At 40.8% G+C, this 13,459-nt stretch overlaps 1 protein-coding gene and 1 pseudogene across 1 annotated transcript in view; both read right to left on the bottom strand.

The window, feature by feature from the left end:
- TENM1 (teneurin transmembrane protein 1) overlaps nt 1-13,459 on the bottom strand; it is a 797,330-nt gene that overhangs the window by 340,652 nt on the left and 443,219 nt on the right. The window contains exon 6 of the mRNA XM_045068252.1: nt 7,476-7,716. Within this exon, the coding sequence (XP_044924187.1) occupies nt 7,476-7,716 (241 nt within the window). The remainder of the gene's footprint in view (nt 1-7,475; nt 7,717-13,459) is intronic.
- LOC123388557 lies at nt 10,379-10,502 on the bottom strand (annotated as a pseudogene).

Genomic DNA, 13,459 nt, shown 5'->3' with positions numbered 1-13,459 from the left:
GCATGTCAGTCCCAGGCTTTTATATAAAAAATACTGTTTACTGTATACTTTCTACGTGCCCAGCTCTGAGCAGATGTTTTACAGGGATTATCTTATTTGGTTCTTAAAACAACCACACAAGGGAGGATCTGCCATTTTCTCCACAGAACAGATGGGGAATCGAGACCCATGGAAGTTAAGTAATGTGTCCCAAATCACAACTATATCAAGTAGCTTAGTCCAGTGTTATTTGAGCATGTACACTTACACACATCACCCAGACTCTCTCTCTCCATCTTGGCAATGTGTGCATCTTTCCCAGTTGTGAAAGACGCTCCTCTCATCCCACCACAAAAAAGATAAGGCTTAGAGGAGGATCTGGAAAGACTGATTTCTGAGTAAGGGAGGGCTCAGGGCAGGACATAATTCTGAATATACTGGGTAGTAGGAGAGTTATTTCTATGAACGACACAAGGCAGGTAACAATCTGAAGCTGATCTAAAGATTTATCATAGGGCACTCTTACAAAGCCTCACGGACATGTGCCATCACAACCTAAGGGAGGAAATGGTTCTAATGACTGGAATTTGGTAGTTGCTATAAATTGAGTGTATCCCCCCAAAATACACATGTTGAAATCTAATCTGCAGTGTGTTGATATTTGGAGGTTGAGCCTTTAGGATGAGATTAGGTCATAAGGGCAGAGAGCTCCCCAAATTAGACCTTATGAGTGGAAAACTCCAGAGAGCTCCCTTGCCTTTTCTGCCATGTGAAGATACAGAGAGAAGACAGCAGTCTATGACATAGGAATTCAGATGCCAGATTTGCCAGTGCCTTGATCTCAGAGTTCCCAGCCTCCAGAACTGTGAGAAATAAATGTCTGCTCTTTAAAAATCCCAGTCTATAGCGTTTTTGTTACAGCAGCCCAGTTGGACTAAGACAGTGGCAAAAGAGTATGTTCTATTTAAAAGCATACTAAGAAAGGAAGTGAAATGATGTGTTTACCTGGGGAAAGCATGAACATAAGGGTAGAAACATCTTTAATTAGATGAAAACAAAAATAGGAACAAAAGTAGAGTTTCTTGTGTATTGCTGTTGGTATTGTTATTTTAACATTTACCAAGTGCTTACTATGTGCCTGGCTGCTCTAAATATATTGTGGATATTAACTCCTTTAATCCTCACAACAGCCTTATGAAAATGTTGCTACTATCATCCTTATTTTCGAGACGAGAAGACTGAGGTAGTGTTAACACAGTATGCCCAAGTTTATATCCTAATAGATGGTGGATCAGGGAGTCTCCAAAAAGCCACTTGCTCATTTCCAACACAGACCACAAAAGTGTCCTAAGAGTAAAGCATAGTGAATATGAGTGATTTCAACTCCAAAGACAACTGCTAGATGTATCATTTAATTAAAGGCAAATATGTGACAGGTTCTTAACCTCCTTTGCTGAAAACTCTACCTCTGAGAAGGTCGAGAAAACAAGACTTGCTTCCCTTACTGACTGGAGAAGAGAAACTGGTGAGTTAAGGTGATGGGAACCTTTTGTGGAAGCAACCAATGTAGCTTAGAGTCAAAAAGAACATTACGAAGCATAATCCTAGACTTTAGGAAAACCATTCTCTAAAGTGAAGACAATGTGATTCTATGCCCTGAGACATTTAAAAAACAAGGAGATGAATTAAGAGTTGGAAAGGTTTGTTGCCTATTGAAACCAGTATGCCCACACGGGGTGTTCTCTATTCAGTTTAGATTTCTAAAGAACATGGAACAAAAGGAGGAGATGAAAATCAAGGCTAAATAAATATAAGAGGGTGTGATGAAAATAATGCGAAGAAGGTTTCTACCCCAAGTTAGCCTGAAACTTGAAAAAAAACCCTGCTGAAGACAACGTAAAGTTGTTGTTGTTGTTGTTTAGATATAGGTTTAGAATAAGAAGGTCATTTATAAGAAGGCACTCAACTGTTCTAAATAAATTAAAATTCCGTCCCAGAGTGGTGACAAGTCTTGTAGATTTTATTGCCTTGTCATAGTTGCTAAAGTTTCAGGTATGGTGTGGGTGATGTGTGTCAGAAGACTGGAGACAGCATACTGGCTTTGGTTTTTAAAAGAAACAGGAAGTACATGGGATCCTTAAACTAGATCAAGGGATATGATACTGACTGCATGCACAATTCTAGAACATGTTGTTAATAGGATGATTTGCAAGCACTTTTTAAAAAGATAATAACCAGGGCTGCCTGGGTGGCTCAGTGGGTTGAGCCTCTGCCTTCAGCTCAGGTCATGATCTCAGGGTCCTAGGATCGAGTCCTGCATCGGGCTCTCTGCTAGGCAGGGAGCCTGCTTCCTCCCCCACCCCTCTGCTTGCTCCTCTGCCTACTTGTGATCTCTCTCTGTCAAATAAATAAAATCTTTAAAAAAAGAAAAATAGAAAAAAAAGATAGTAACCATGAGTAGGCAGCACAAATTCTCTAAGAACAAGTCATGTTAAACAAATCTCATTTCACTTTTATTTTTACATGGCTATTGGACTGGCAGATCAGTAAAAATGTAGGCATATTGTATCTGGATATCAACAAGGCATTTGACAAGGTCTCTGATGATATGCCTATAAACAAGATGGAGAAATGTGGGTGGTATCCTAGTAAAAGAATGTTGCCTGATGGATAAGTGTCAACCCCTAGGATGGACTCCAGGGGCATGTCACAGATCTCCCACCTTGATCTTGTCCTACATAACATTTTTTAAAGATTTTATTTACTTGAGAGAGAGCACAAGCAGGGGTAGGAGCAGAGGGAAAGGGAGAAGCAGACTCCCTGCTGAGCAGGGAGCCCAACAAGGGGCTTGATTCTAGAACCCTGACACCATGACCTGAGCTGAAGGCAGACGCCCAACTGACTGAGCCACCCAGGTGTCCCTTACATAACATTTTTACTAATGACTGACACAGAAATGAGGAGAGCAAACCTAACAAAAGTACAGATGATACAGTTATGGGATCAATACAATGCAAATACTTTGTATGACAGAATTAGAATTCAACTATACCTCCATGGACTAACAAGGGAAATCAAATTAAGCCAAATCAAGGCTTTAAACATATTTCTACCTGCACCCCCCATCCCAAACACTCAGTTAAAAATCTCCAACTATAGGGTAGCCTGGGTGGCTCAGTCAGTTGAAAGTCTGCCTTTGTCTCAGGTCCCAGAGTGCCAGGATTGAGCCCCGTGTTGGGCTCCCAGCTTAGCAGAGAGCCTGCTTCTCCCTCTGCCCCTCACCCAGCTTGTTGCTCTCTCTCTCTCTCATTCTCTCTGTCAAATAAATAAATAAAATCTTTTTAAAAATCTCCAACTATACAATTTTAGAATAAAAGAAAGGTGGCTTAGCCTCAGAACTTTTTAAGAAGTTGTAAGAGTTCAATTACTAAGTGTTCTCAATGTATACCAGTAGTGTTATGTAACCAACAAAAAAACTGATATTGGAGTAAACAGCATTAATGGAAATATTTAGTCAGAACAAAGGGGACAGGGTGCCTGGGTGGCTTAGTTGGTTGAGCATCTGCCTGTGGCTCAGGTCACGGTCTTGGGGTCCCGCATTGGACTCCCTGCTTAGCAGGGAGTCTGCTTCTCCTTCCCCCTCTGCCCCGCCCCCCCAATTGTGCTCTCTCTCTTGCTCATTCTTTCTCTCTCAAATAAACCAATAAAAAATCTCTGCTCAGTGGGGAGCCTGCTTCCCTTCCTCTCTCTCTGCCTGACTTTCTGCCTGCTTGAGATCTCTGTCAAATGAATAAATAAAATATTAAAATTTTTTTTTTTTTTTACAAAAAAGAACAAAGGAGGAAACCAACTGTCAGTCACAGCACAAATTTTGGAATGAGTCAATCACGGTGATTGCTGAGAGTTTCATCTAAATGTACATCAGCTCTGCTCCCAGCCCTTGCTCAAGGGGCAACTAGAGGTGGCTGTGCTGTAGTTTTTTTGTTTTTTTTTAAAGCATATGACCCTTTCTCTCCCCTTGGCTTCACCTGACTGAGAGAATACAATTAATTGTCTTCCCTTATCTGAGGGCACACATTCCAAAATCCCCAATGGATACCTGAAATCAAGAACAGTAGTGCTAAACCCTATATATATACTATGTTTTCCTATATATACCTATGATAGAGTTTAATTTCTAAATCAGGCACAGTAAGAGACTAACAACATATCTGATTGTAAAATAGAATAATTATAACAATATAATAGATGTTATATGAATATGGTCTCTCTCTTAAGATACTTTCCTGTATTCTCCCTTCTTCTTGTGATGCTGTGAGATGATAAAATGCCTATCTGATGAGATAAAATGTGGGATTGACCGAGGCCTTTTGACACAGCATCAGGCTACTACTGACCTTCTGATGCTAAGTCAGAAGGAGGATTATCTGTTTCTAGACCAGAGTTGACCATGGGTTACTGAAATTATAGAACACAAAACTGCCAATAATGGGGGACTACTTAATCTTGAAAAGATGTTCTCAGTTATTTGAGGCAACCTAGACAAACTGCTCCCTGCTACCAAGGAGCCTAATAAAACTACCCACCTGCATTCAGCCTTGGGTAGGACACTTTAAGAGAAGTGCAGGCAGCAGTTTAGAACTGTATTCTAAGAAAGAGACCAAGATGGAGGATCTGAAACCAGCTGATGGGGAAACATTTCGGTCAAAGAACAGGATCAGGAGCGGTGAAGGGTTGTCAGGCGTGTGAGGCATTTTACTTATTCTGGGAGACTGTAGAACTAGATCTGGGAGAAATGGGCAGAATTAAGAGGTGGGAGATTTGGGGGGCACCTGGGTGGCTCAGTCGTTAAGTGTCTGTCTTCAGCTCAGGTTATGATCCGGGGTCCTGGGATCGAGCCCCACATCAGGCTCCCTGCTCAGTGGGAAGCCTGCTTCTCCCTCTCCCACTCCTCTGCTGTGTTCCCTCTCTTGCTGTATCTCTATCTGTCAAATAAATAAAATCTTTTAAAAAAAAAAGAGGTGGGAAATTTGGGTTCAAGAAGTATCCTCCAATAGTTGCCTGAGATGGGATGGAATGCCTTTGGAATAAATCAATTACCTGTATTGGAGCTATTTAAGCAGAGGTTTGTGACTACTTAGTAAGGATAACAGTATTTTTAAAAATTTTATTTTTAATAGAATTTTAATAAAGTTTAATAAAATTACATTTAATAGAATTTTTAATTATAAGAATTTTTATTTTTTTAATTTTTAAAATAATTTAATAATGATTTAAAAAATTAAAAAATGTAATACCTTTGAGTTGTATAACGCTTTGCAATGTACGAGGCACTTTCTGCCATACTAGCTTGATCTTCTGCACAACTTGTTGGGACAGGCATTTCTATGTTCACTTTTAGAGATGAAGAAGCTGAGACACACACCCCCAGAGCTACCTTTTACTGACTCCATGCGAAGCAAGCATTTTAAAGGATATATTTGGGAAATCCTATCTCATCAAGCTGATAGGGTTTCTAGGTTTTTTAAAAATTTGTCTTTGTGATACTGAATATATCCCCAAATGTACTAAAAAGGTACTCTCTGCACAATCTCACATGAAAACTTATGTTCTTCTCTGCTTCTTATGAAGCTGAGACCAATTAATACATTCGTTGCATGGATACAGAAGGTCCGTGGGTGCAGTTTGTACAAACATGCCTAGATGTACACTTCAAATAAGAATAGTTTTCCCTTTTCATTTGCCTGAGACCCATTCCCCATCCTCCTTCCAGATTTCCTGTTATTCAGCTTCTTAGAGGGAAGGAGTGTGTCATGATTTTTTTTCCTTGTCATGATTACTAGATAACCAGATTGCCCCATTGTTTCCTTAGCTCTCTATCACTAAGCCCTGCAAAGGAATTAAAAGAGTGAGTAAATAAATTTTAAACAGGAGTGAGTAAATCACCAACATTAGCAAAAACTCCTTGAAGATATACATTGTTCTCTGCTTCTCTCACCTCATTCACCTTCCTCTTTCATTAAAAAAAAAAAAAAGAAAGAAAGAAACGATACACAAACACTATTACTAGTACAGTTCTAATTGGGTTATCTTCACCATCAGAGATGACTGTTACATTTTCTCTTGGGAGATAACAGAAATATCAGTTTATGAATCTATTTAATCTAATAGTGATGGATGATATAGAGTTTCCTGGATTTGAGCCACAATGCTCTCAGTTTGTTGGTGGTGACATATTCACCGATGCCACAGCTGGCATACAACTTAATCTGCTATGAAAAAAAATAAGCAGGCTCATAATGTGGGTTTATTAGTCCTCCCCTTTCCATTCCAATTCCCAGATATTGGGATGGAAATTGATCAGAGTTGACAGCACACATTGCTTATCAAGTGATATATTATACCCATTGTTTACATACAAATGTGTTCAGAAAAAGCTTTGGTAGTAGATCTAAATAAGGCATATAGAAGGCAAGGGGAAGTCCTTGAATTTAAAAGATAACAAAATCATATGTTTTATTGGGTAATGCCTTTCTATGTTAATAGAAAGTTGCAATTTTTGATTTAAGAGGGAGTGCCTAGATATGATGAATAATTTCTCATTTAATCGCCTCTAGTGCTAAAGTCTATTATGACCCAGACACCTAGATCTGTAACTTTAATCCCATGCCAAAGATTTAAAGAGTGAATCTGAAAGCCCAAATATGTGAAGTGCCAGAAAAATAGAGGCAAAGTTTTTGTCAGAAGACCAAACAGCACCCTAGAGGCAGAATTGAGTTTTTAAAAGTACACATGGAGGGGCACCTGGGTGGCTCATGGGTTAAAGCCTCTGCCTTTGGCTCAGCTCATGATCCCAGGGTCCTGGGATCGAGCCCTGCATTGGGCTCTCTGCTCCCTGGGGAGCCTGGTTTCTCCTCTCTCTGCCTGCCTCTCTGCCTACTTGTGATCTTTGTCTGTCAAATAAATAAATAAAATCTTTTTTTTTTTTAAAGTACACATGGACCTTCAATCTATGAAGCAAATCCTTTTTAAAAACATTTGAAGGCAACTTACTTTTTGAAAGAATCTTATAATAAATAAAATCCAAATTATCACTGTTCCTCTAATTGTGTTTGGATTTTCCTGTAATGTTGCAGTTTCCTAAAACAAGGGGCGAGTTCCTTTTACATGGAAGGAGCATTGGTAGATTAGATAATTGCTTTGTTTCATATGTTTTGGGGGTGGCTGCCTGTGGGGTGTTTATGCAACTGTGCTTTCATCTTTCCAAGTGAATCTGTTTTGGTCTGTGTCAGTGAGTGTGTTCAAATCTAGATGTGTGCATCTGTGTGTGCTCCTGTGCCTGCAGAGGGGCTGCCTTCTGCCCAGGCATCTGGGTGTGCCTCTCTGAGTGCATCTGTGTGTCTCTGTAGAGGTCTATGGTGAGATGAATTTCGGCACTAGGTGGGATCATCCTCTGCCAATATTTAAGTTATTGGGATCAATAATAGCTGAAGTACCTGGTCTCCAAGGGTATGTTGCTATTCAAGACCCAGCTGTTATGCAGATGAACCGAATCCTGTGTACTGGTTGGGGGAGGTGGAGCAGCTGGGCTGGGCTGGCTGCGGGTAGTCATTGATCTCCTCTGAAGAGAGTCGGCGGCAGGGGGCGGCTTCCTGGCACAGGTGCACGCATGCGGAGGCGGCGGCGGCGGCGGGAGGGGTCTGAAGGTGAACTGGTTGTGTGGGCTGCTCTGCATGTCTAAAGAGGAGAGAAGAAAAACACCAAATAGAGACTTACTCTCCCACTTGGCAGTCAGGAAAACACAGCTTGTCAGACTGAGGATTTTAGAAGAATATAACCTGTGGGGTGGGGGCCAAGGAGTCTCAAGTTCAGTCTATCTGTAAAAATGTCACTTAACTTACAAAAACACGTGCAGCACGCTTATGAAATGTAAAACATTCACAGTTGCATTTACATGCAAATTCTTCAGGGCTATAGCAGCTAAAAAGTAAATGAGGCTGCCTCACACAATTTGTCATAGTTTCTGCTACCGAACAAATAAATCATCAAGAAGACACTAAGTTACAGAACAGAAGTGAGCCGATTTCCATCAGTTGCAAAAGTCTCACTTCAGAAAATACCAGTGAAAGGCACAAATTTGTTACAAAGAAATCATTCGACCCTCGAAATAAAAGTATAAGGCCACCTTCTGGTTCACCTCAGGAAAGGATGCTAGCCTACCTACCCAGGAGCAAATCCCTACTTCAGAAAAACAGCTCAGCTCCTTGAGTGTGGAACTCGACTGCCTGAAACTCATCTCTTCGCCAGCACCCATCCCCCCCCAGCCCGCCCCCAACTAAGAGTGCTACTTGTTCGAGGTAGGCTAAAAGGAGTTTGTTCAGGTTATTATATGTATTTCCATGGCCGTGCAGCACACAATCTGCTCCCCTCCCCCACCTGCCACACCTTTCTAGGAGCTCTGCCATATTAGCCGCAGCTTTGGCAGAAGGGAAACCATTTTTTTTTTTCTCTCTCTGCCTGTTTGCAGCGGGGGCAGCCTGGGACAGCGGTCCTCAGACTTCTGTTGTTGCTATTGTTTGGTATTTTTCCACTGTTTTCCTGGCAGGCACATGTATAGGCAGCGAGTTAGAATTTGGCCCATGAGAAATGCCCCAATTAAACCCCTTTGAAAAGGAATCACTATTGTAGCTGATAGCCACCTCTTTTCTACAGGAGAAACATAATAGATGTCAAGTGATCTCTTGTAACACCAGCACGTTCTGGATAAACTTTGTAGACAGCATGGCTTTGTCCCACCTCCCAAATGACTGAGAGTTGAAAAGCAGAAAAATGCCAGAGGCTTTCCATGCCTAGCAAAAGGGCTCAGCTGGTTTGTGCTGAGACTCACTTTGCAGTGGCTGATCACAGGGAAAAAAATAGCTTCTTTCCATCCTTTTACCTCAAACTTGAATTTCGAAGACACTGGCATGGTTTTCATATTTTAAAATAATACTGGTGCCCCAAGAGCATAACAAATTCTTGGCTATGTTTTCTACTTTAAATAAACTTGCTGTATGAAAAAGGAAAATGTACAAAAGATAGATAGGGAAAGGAATAGTGATCATTCATTTTAATATAAAATATCCCTTTAGATAGTCCGCTACCCTTGGCTATTTAAAAGGAACTAAAATGCTTCATGAATTTTCAAAATCAGCCCCATTATTCCAGGCCCAGCCCAAATCCCATATCCACTAAAAATATCATCACAAGCACTTAACATCTCATTAATTTTTTTAAACCTCTGGGCTCATATTCATAACCATAACTAGAAGTATGCTTTCCATCTTTAGACTCAGAAAAGCATTAAATGTTGGAACCCCAAAGACCTTGAAGATACTTTCGTTTTGCAGATGAGAAAACTGATGTCCAGAGAACAGCTTGTCCAGGGACACTTGGCATGGCCAAAACTAGAACCCACGTCTCCTGACTCTCTGGCCAGTGCTCCATTCACTACATGTAGACCTTTGTCATACAAGCTTTCTTTACCCCCTTAAGCTTTAGAGACACAGACTCCTCCATATCTTCTGGATTTTTCACTTAAGACATACCACCTTCCATTGTGGTTATTTGTTTATATGTCTGTTTCCCTCCCTTAGATCTTATCTCCTTAAACGTGGAAAAGGAAGATGATTTGGTGTGCTAGTATGTGGTGCAGCATTGTGGAAAGAGCGTAGAATTTGGGGCTACGGCAAACCTGGGTTTGAGTTCTGCCTCTGTCATTTAGAAATGTTAACTCCTTATTTGTAAAATGGAGATAATCATCCTTTCTCTTAGCAATTAAATTTAATTCATGTAACGTGCTTGGACATAGTATGTCAATGACTGCTTGTTTATTAAATGTAGTCAAAGGATGAAACTTTCAGACTGGAAATGACTAGAGGGATCACCTAGTTCAGCTCTCCCTTCTCCTCTCTCCATTTTTCAGATGAGAAACCAAGGTTCAGAGAGGTAACGTGACTTGCTCAAAGTCATTCACCTTGCATGAATTTGTCAGCCTATGTCTGATGACTCCCACCCAGCCCAGCCCAGCACTTTTTTCCATAAGGTATTTTGGAAAATAAATATGATTGTCTTCTCTGACTTTAACATTTACTATTCTTATCATAACTTTGGCCCCTGGGTTTGCAATATTATAGTAGTCTCTTTGTTAGCCCATGTTTTTGTCTTATCTACCAAAATTGACTGCATATTTCATAGAGCAAGATCATCTCCTTTTCTTGCGTATCATATAAGCACAATGCTAGGTACAGGGTAAGATTCCTAAGAGCTTTTATTTCACTCCCCCATGGGACCTAGAGAACCCCTCTCCGTGTCCCCTGAGCTCTTTCATTCTGATGTGGCCATTGGGTATCTATTTGATAGTTCACAGAGCCAGTAGGTTTTCCCCTTCAAGGTCTCCCATCCAAGTACTAACCAGGCCCGACCCTGCTTAGCTTCCGAGATCAGACGAGATCGGGCGCGTTCAGGGTGGTATGGCCGTAGACTCCCCTTCAAGGTCTTAGTGAACTCTCTCCAACGGCCATGGAGAAGGACAGTGATACCCCAAAGAAGGTGCTTAAAATCATGTCCGTCCAAGACACGGAAAGAGCTGCAGTGACACACTCTATGGACTTGCCATCTAAATCCATGAACTTAATGATGCAAGCAAGGGAAATGAAGGGTGGGAGTCCAGAGGCAGAAGAAGAAAAGGAATCAAGTTTAGGTCTTGGGTCCAGAACACCTCCAAATGGCATGAGACATCTATTATCTTAATCAGTAGGTATTTGTGTCAGTACAGTTATTCAAAAGATACAAAGTCTCTATTCAGTACAATTGTTCAAAAGAATAATCACTCATTACCATCTGGATTTATTGCTTGCTAGATTTCCTTAAAATCTTTGCAACTCCTTTATTATGAAACATGATAAAAATTCTGCTTCATTGAAAAGTACAATCATGGTATTATTATAAAATATTATAGCACTTCTGCTACAGGTAGAACTGCTTTGTATAGTTATTTTGATTGTGTGTGTGTGGGGGGGGTTGATTTATAACTATTTTATTGTGCATTTTATTTCCACATTTTAAATATGCAGTGGTTTCCCTACTTGTTAATATTGTCTTTAAAAGCTTTTACAATATTGGATTGTGGAATTGAGTGGAATACATCCAGACCTTAAGCCCTTATGAAATGCAAATGATCTCAGCTTCATTCTTTTTTTCACCTCAGGAAAAAGATGGGGAGTGCACTTGCTCTCTTCCAAATGAAGTAATTTAATCCTTGGGCTCCATGAAATGGGATTTTCCAACATTAAACACTAATGAAAAATACATTAGGGTTCAGTGTCAGGAGCTTTAGAACACCAGTTCCAAGGGGTGAAGAGTCCATATGCACTCACTTCCAAATGTATCTGGCAGCCATACATTTCTGTGTCCAAGAGAGAGACACAAGGGAGGGGGGAGGTGTAGTGATTATGCAAATGTGGATATCTGGACATACTTATAAACCTTTCTGAAAGTAAATTAAGATTTCAGATGGAAAGGTCTAATACACATAATATACTTGGGTAGGATCCAGTTTCAGGTTTGAGGTCCAAAATAACTTGGTAAGAAAAATCTCCAGGCAAGGAAAATTCCTCCAAATTGTATATCTCAGGCATTTCAGGCGTGGCAAAACCGTTAACAGAAGTATAGACCTTCAGAAACAACATTGCCATTGTCTCCAAAGGGAAGCGGGAAAAGAAAGTGGGCATGCCTAGTTGGGTTTTCTGTTTTTTTTTTTCTTTTAAATATTTTATTTATTTATTTGACAGACAGATTACAAGTAGGCAGAGAGGCAGGCAGAGAGAGAGGGGGAAGCAGGCTCCCTGCTGAGCAGAGAGCCCGATGTGGGGCTCGATCCCAGGACCCTGGGATCATGACGTGAGCCGAAGGCAGAGCCCTTAACTCATGGAGCAACGCAGGCCCTCCGGTTTTGTTGGTTTTTAGCTCGAGCAACTTTTCGCCAGAAATTAGAATACTTCTACTCAGAAACACTGTGGGGGAACTTATTGAAGGGTCCATTAGGGTGCCACCCCCTATGCTTCATTAACAGTCCATTGGGCTATCCTTATAGTTACATTCATTTCTAATGTTCATTGCCCTATGCAAAATCATGCACTGGAAAAGGGTTTATGGGGAAAAAGGGTCTGGAGCACAAGACCTGAAGTTTGCTTGTGAAAGTGGGTGTCAGATGGGTTGCAACTTACAAGTTACTGTGGAGTGATGGGAGGAGGGTTGTCTGAGTCACACAGAAAGATCTAACCCCAACTGTGGATGGGCGAATGTCCTAACAGAACGCGACCAGTTGTCCAAGACAACTGGTAGATGTTTCAGGTATATGCACGTGTGCGTTTTGTATATTCCTACATGGTTTGTTCTGCTGGGTGCAGTTTTCTGCCTTCCCCAGTATTTTTAACAGATGGAATCACACATATGAAAACACGAAATTTGTCTTAAGTTCAAATTGTTCTCAAAGATACCAATAGCATGAGAACAAATTAATGTTTTCAAAACATGTGTTGTAGCAGAACTGACTGTACATGAAAATAATTTTCTGTAAGTGTTAAAAATAAATACTGTCATTAATACGGCAATGCCAAATGGATAATTCTTTTCTGAAAATTGTGACCAAAGTAGACACACCAGATCCCTGTTAACCAATCAAACTTTTCTGTACTGATACTAGGACAATAATCTTCAAAATGTCTTTTTTTCTTCCCCAAAGTTACTATGCAGTATATGTTGCCAAGAGAAGCACATATATTCTTTTTATTTTTAAAGATTTTATTTATTTATTTGACAGACAGAGATCACAAGTAGGCAGAGGCAGGCAGAGAGAGAGGAGGAAGCAGGTTCCCTGCTGAGCGGAGAGCCCGATGCAGGACTCAATCCCAGGACCCTGGGATCATGACCTGAGCCGAAGGCAGAGGCTTAACCCACTGAGCCACTCAGGCACCCCGAGCACATACATTCTCAAAGGTATAGAAAAAGGTCACAGGGAGTCAGAAAACATGTCTGCCTTTCTTGGCCTTCAGTCTGTGTTTCATATAAGAATTTTTTTTTAAGGTGAACTTTGTTTTTAAAGATTTTGTTTATTTATTTGACAGAGAGAGATCACAAGTAGACAGAAAGGCAAGCAGAGAGAGAGGGGGAAGCAGGCCCCCCGCTGAGCAGAGAGCTGGATGCGGGACTTGATCCCAGGACACTGAGATCATGACCTGAACCGAAGGCAGTGGCTTAACCCACTGAGCCACCCAGGCGCCCCTGTGTTTCAGTACATCACTGGCCAAAGAGAAGATGGAGGGACAATACCTCGTCGGCAGCTCCAGAATCAAAAGATTCCTGAAAACTGTTTTTCTTTCTCATTCATTTGGTAGCAAAACTTGATCTAAACTGAAATAAAGGTATTTATGGTCTTTAT

This window comes from Mustela putorius, unplaced genomic scaffold, assembly GCF_011764305.1.
Source record: "Mustela putorius furo isolate JIRA1106 unplaced genomic scaffold, ASM1176430v1.1 tig00003901_pilon_pilon_pilon, whole genome shotgun sequence".
Taxonomy (NCBI): domain Eukaryota; kingdom Metazoa; phylum Chordata; class Mammalia; order Carnivora; family Mustelidae; genus Mustela; species Mustela putorius.
This window is presented reverse-complemented; position numbering and strand designations above follow the sequence as displayed.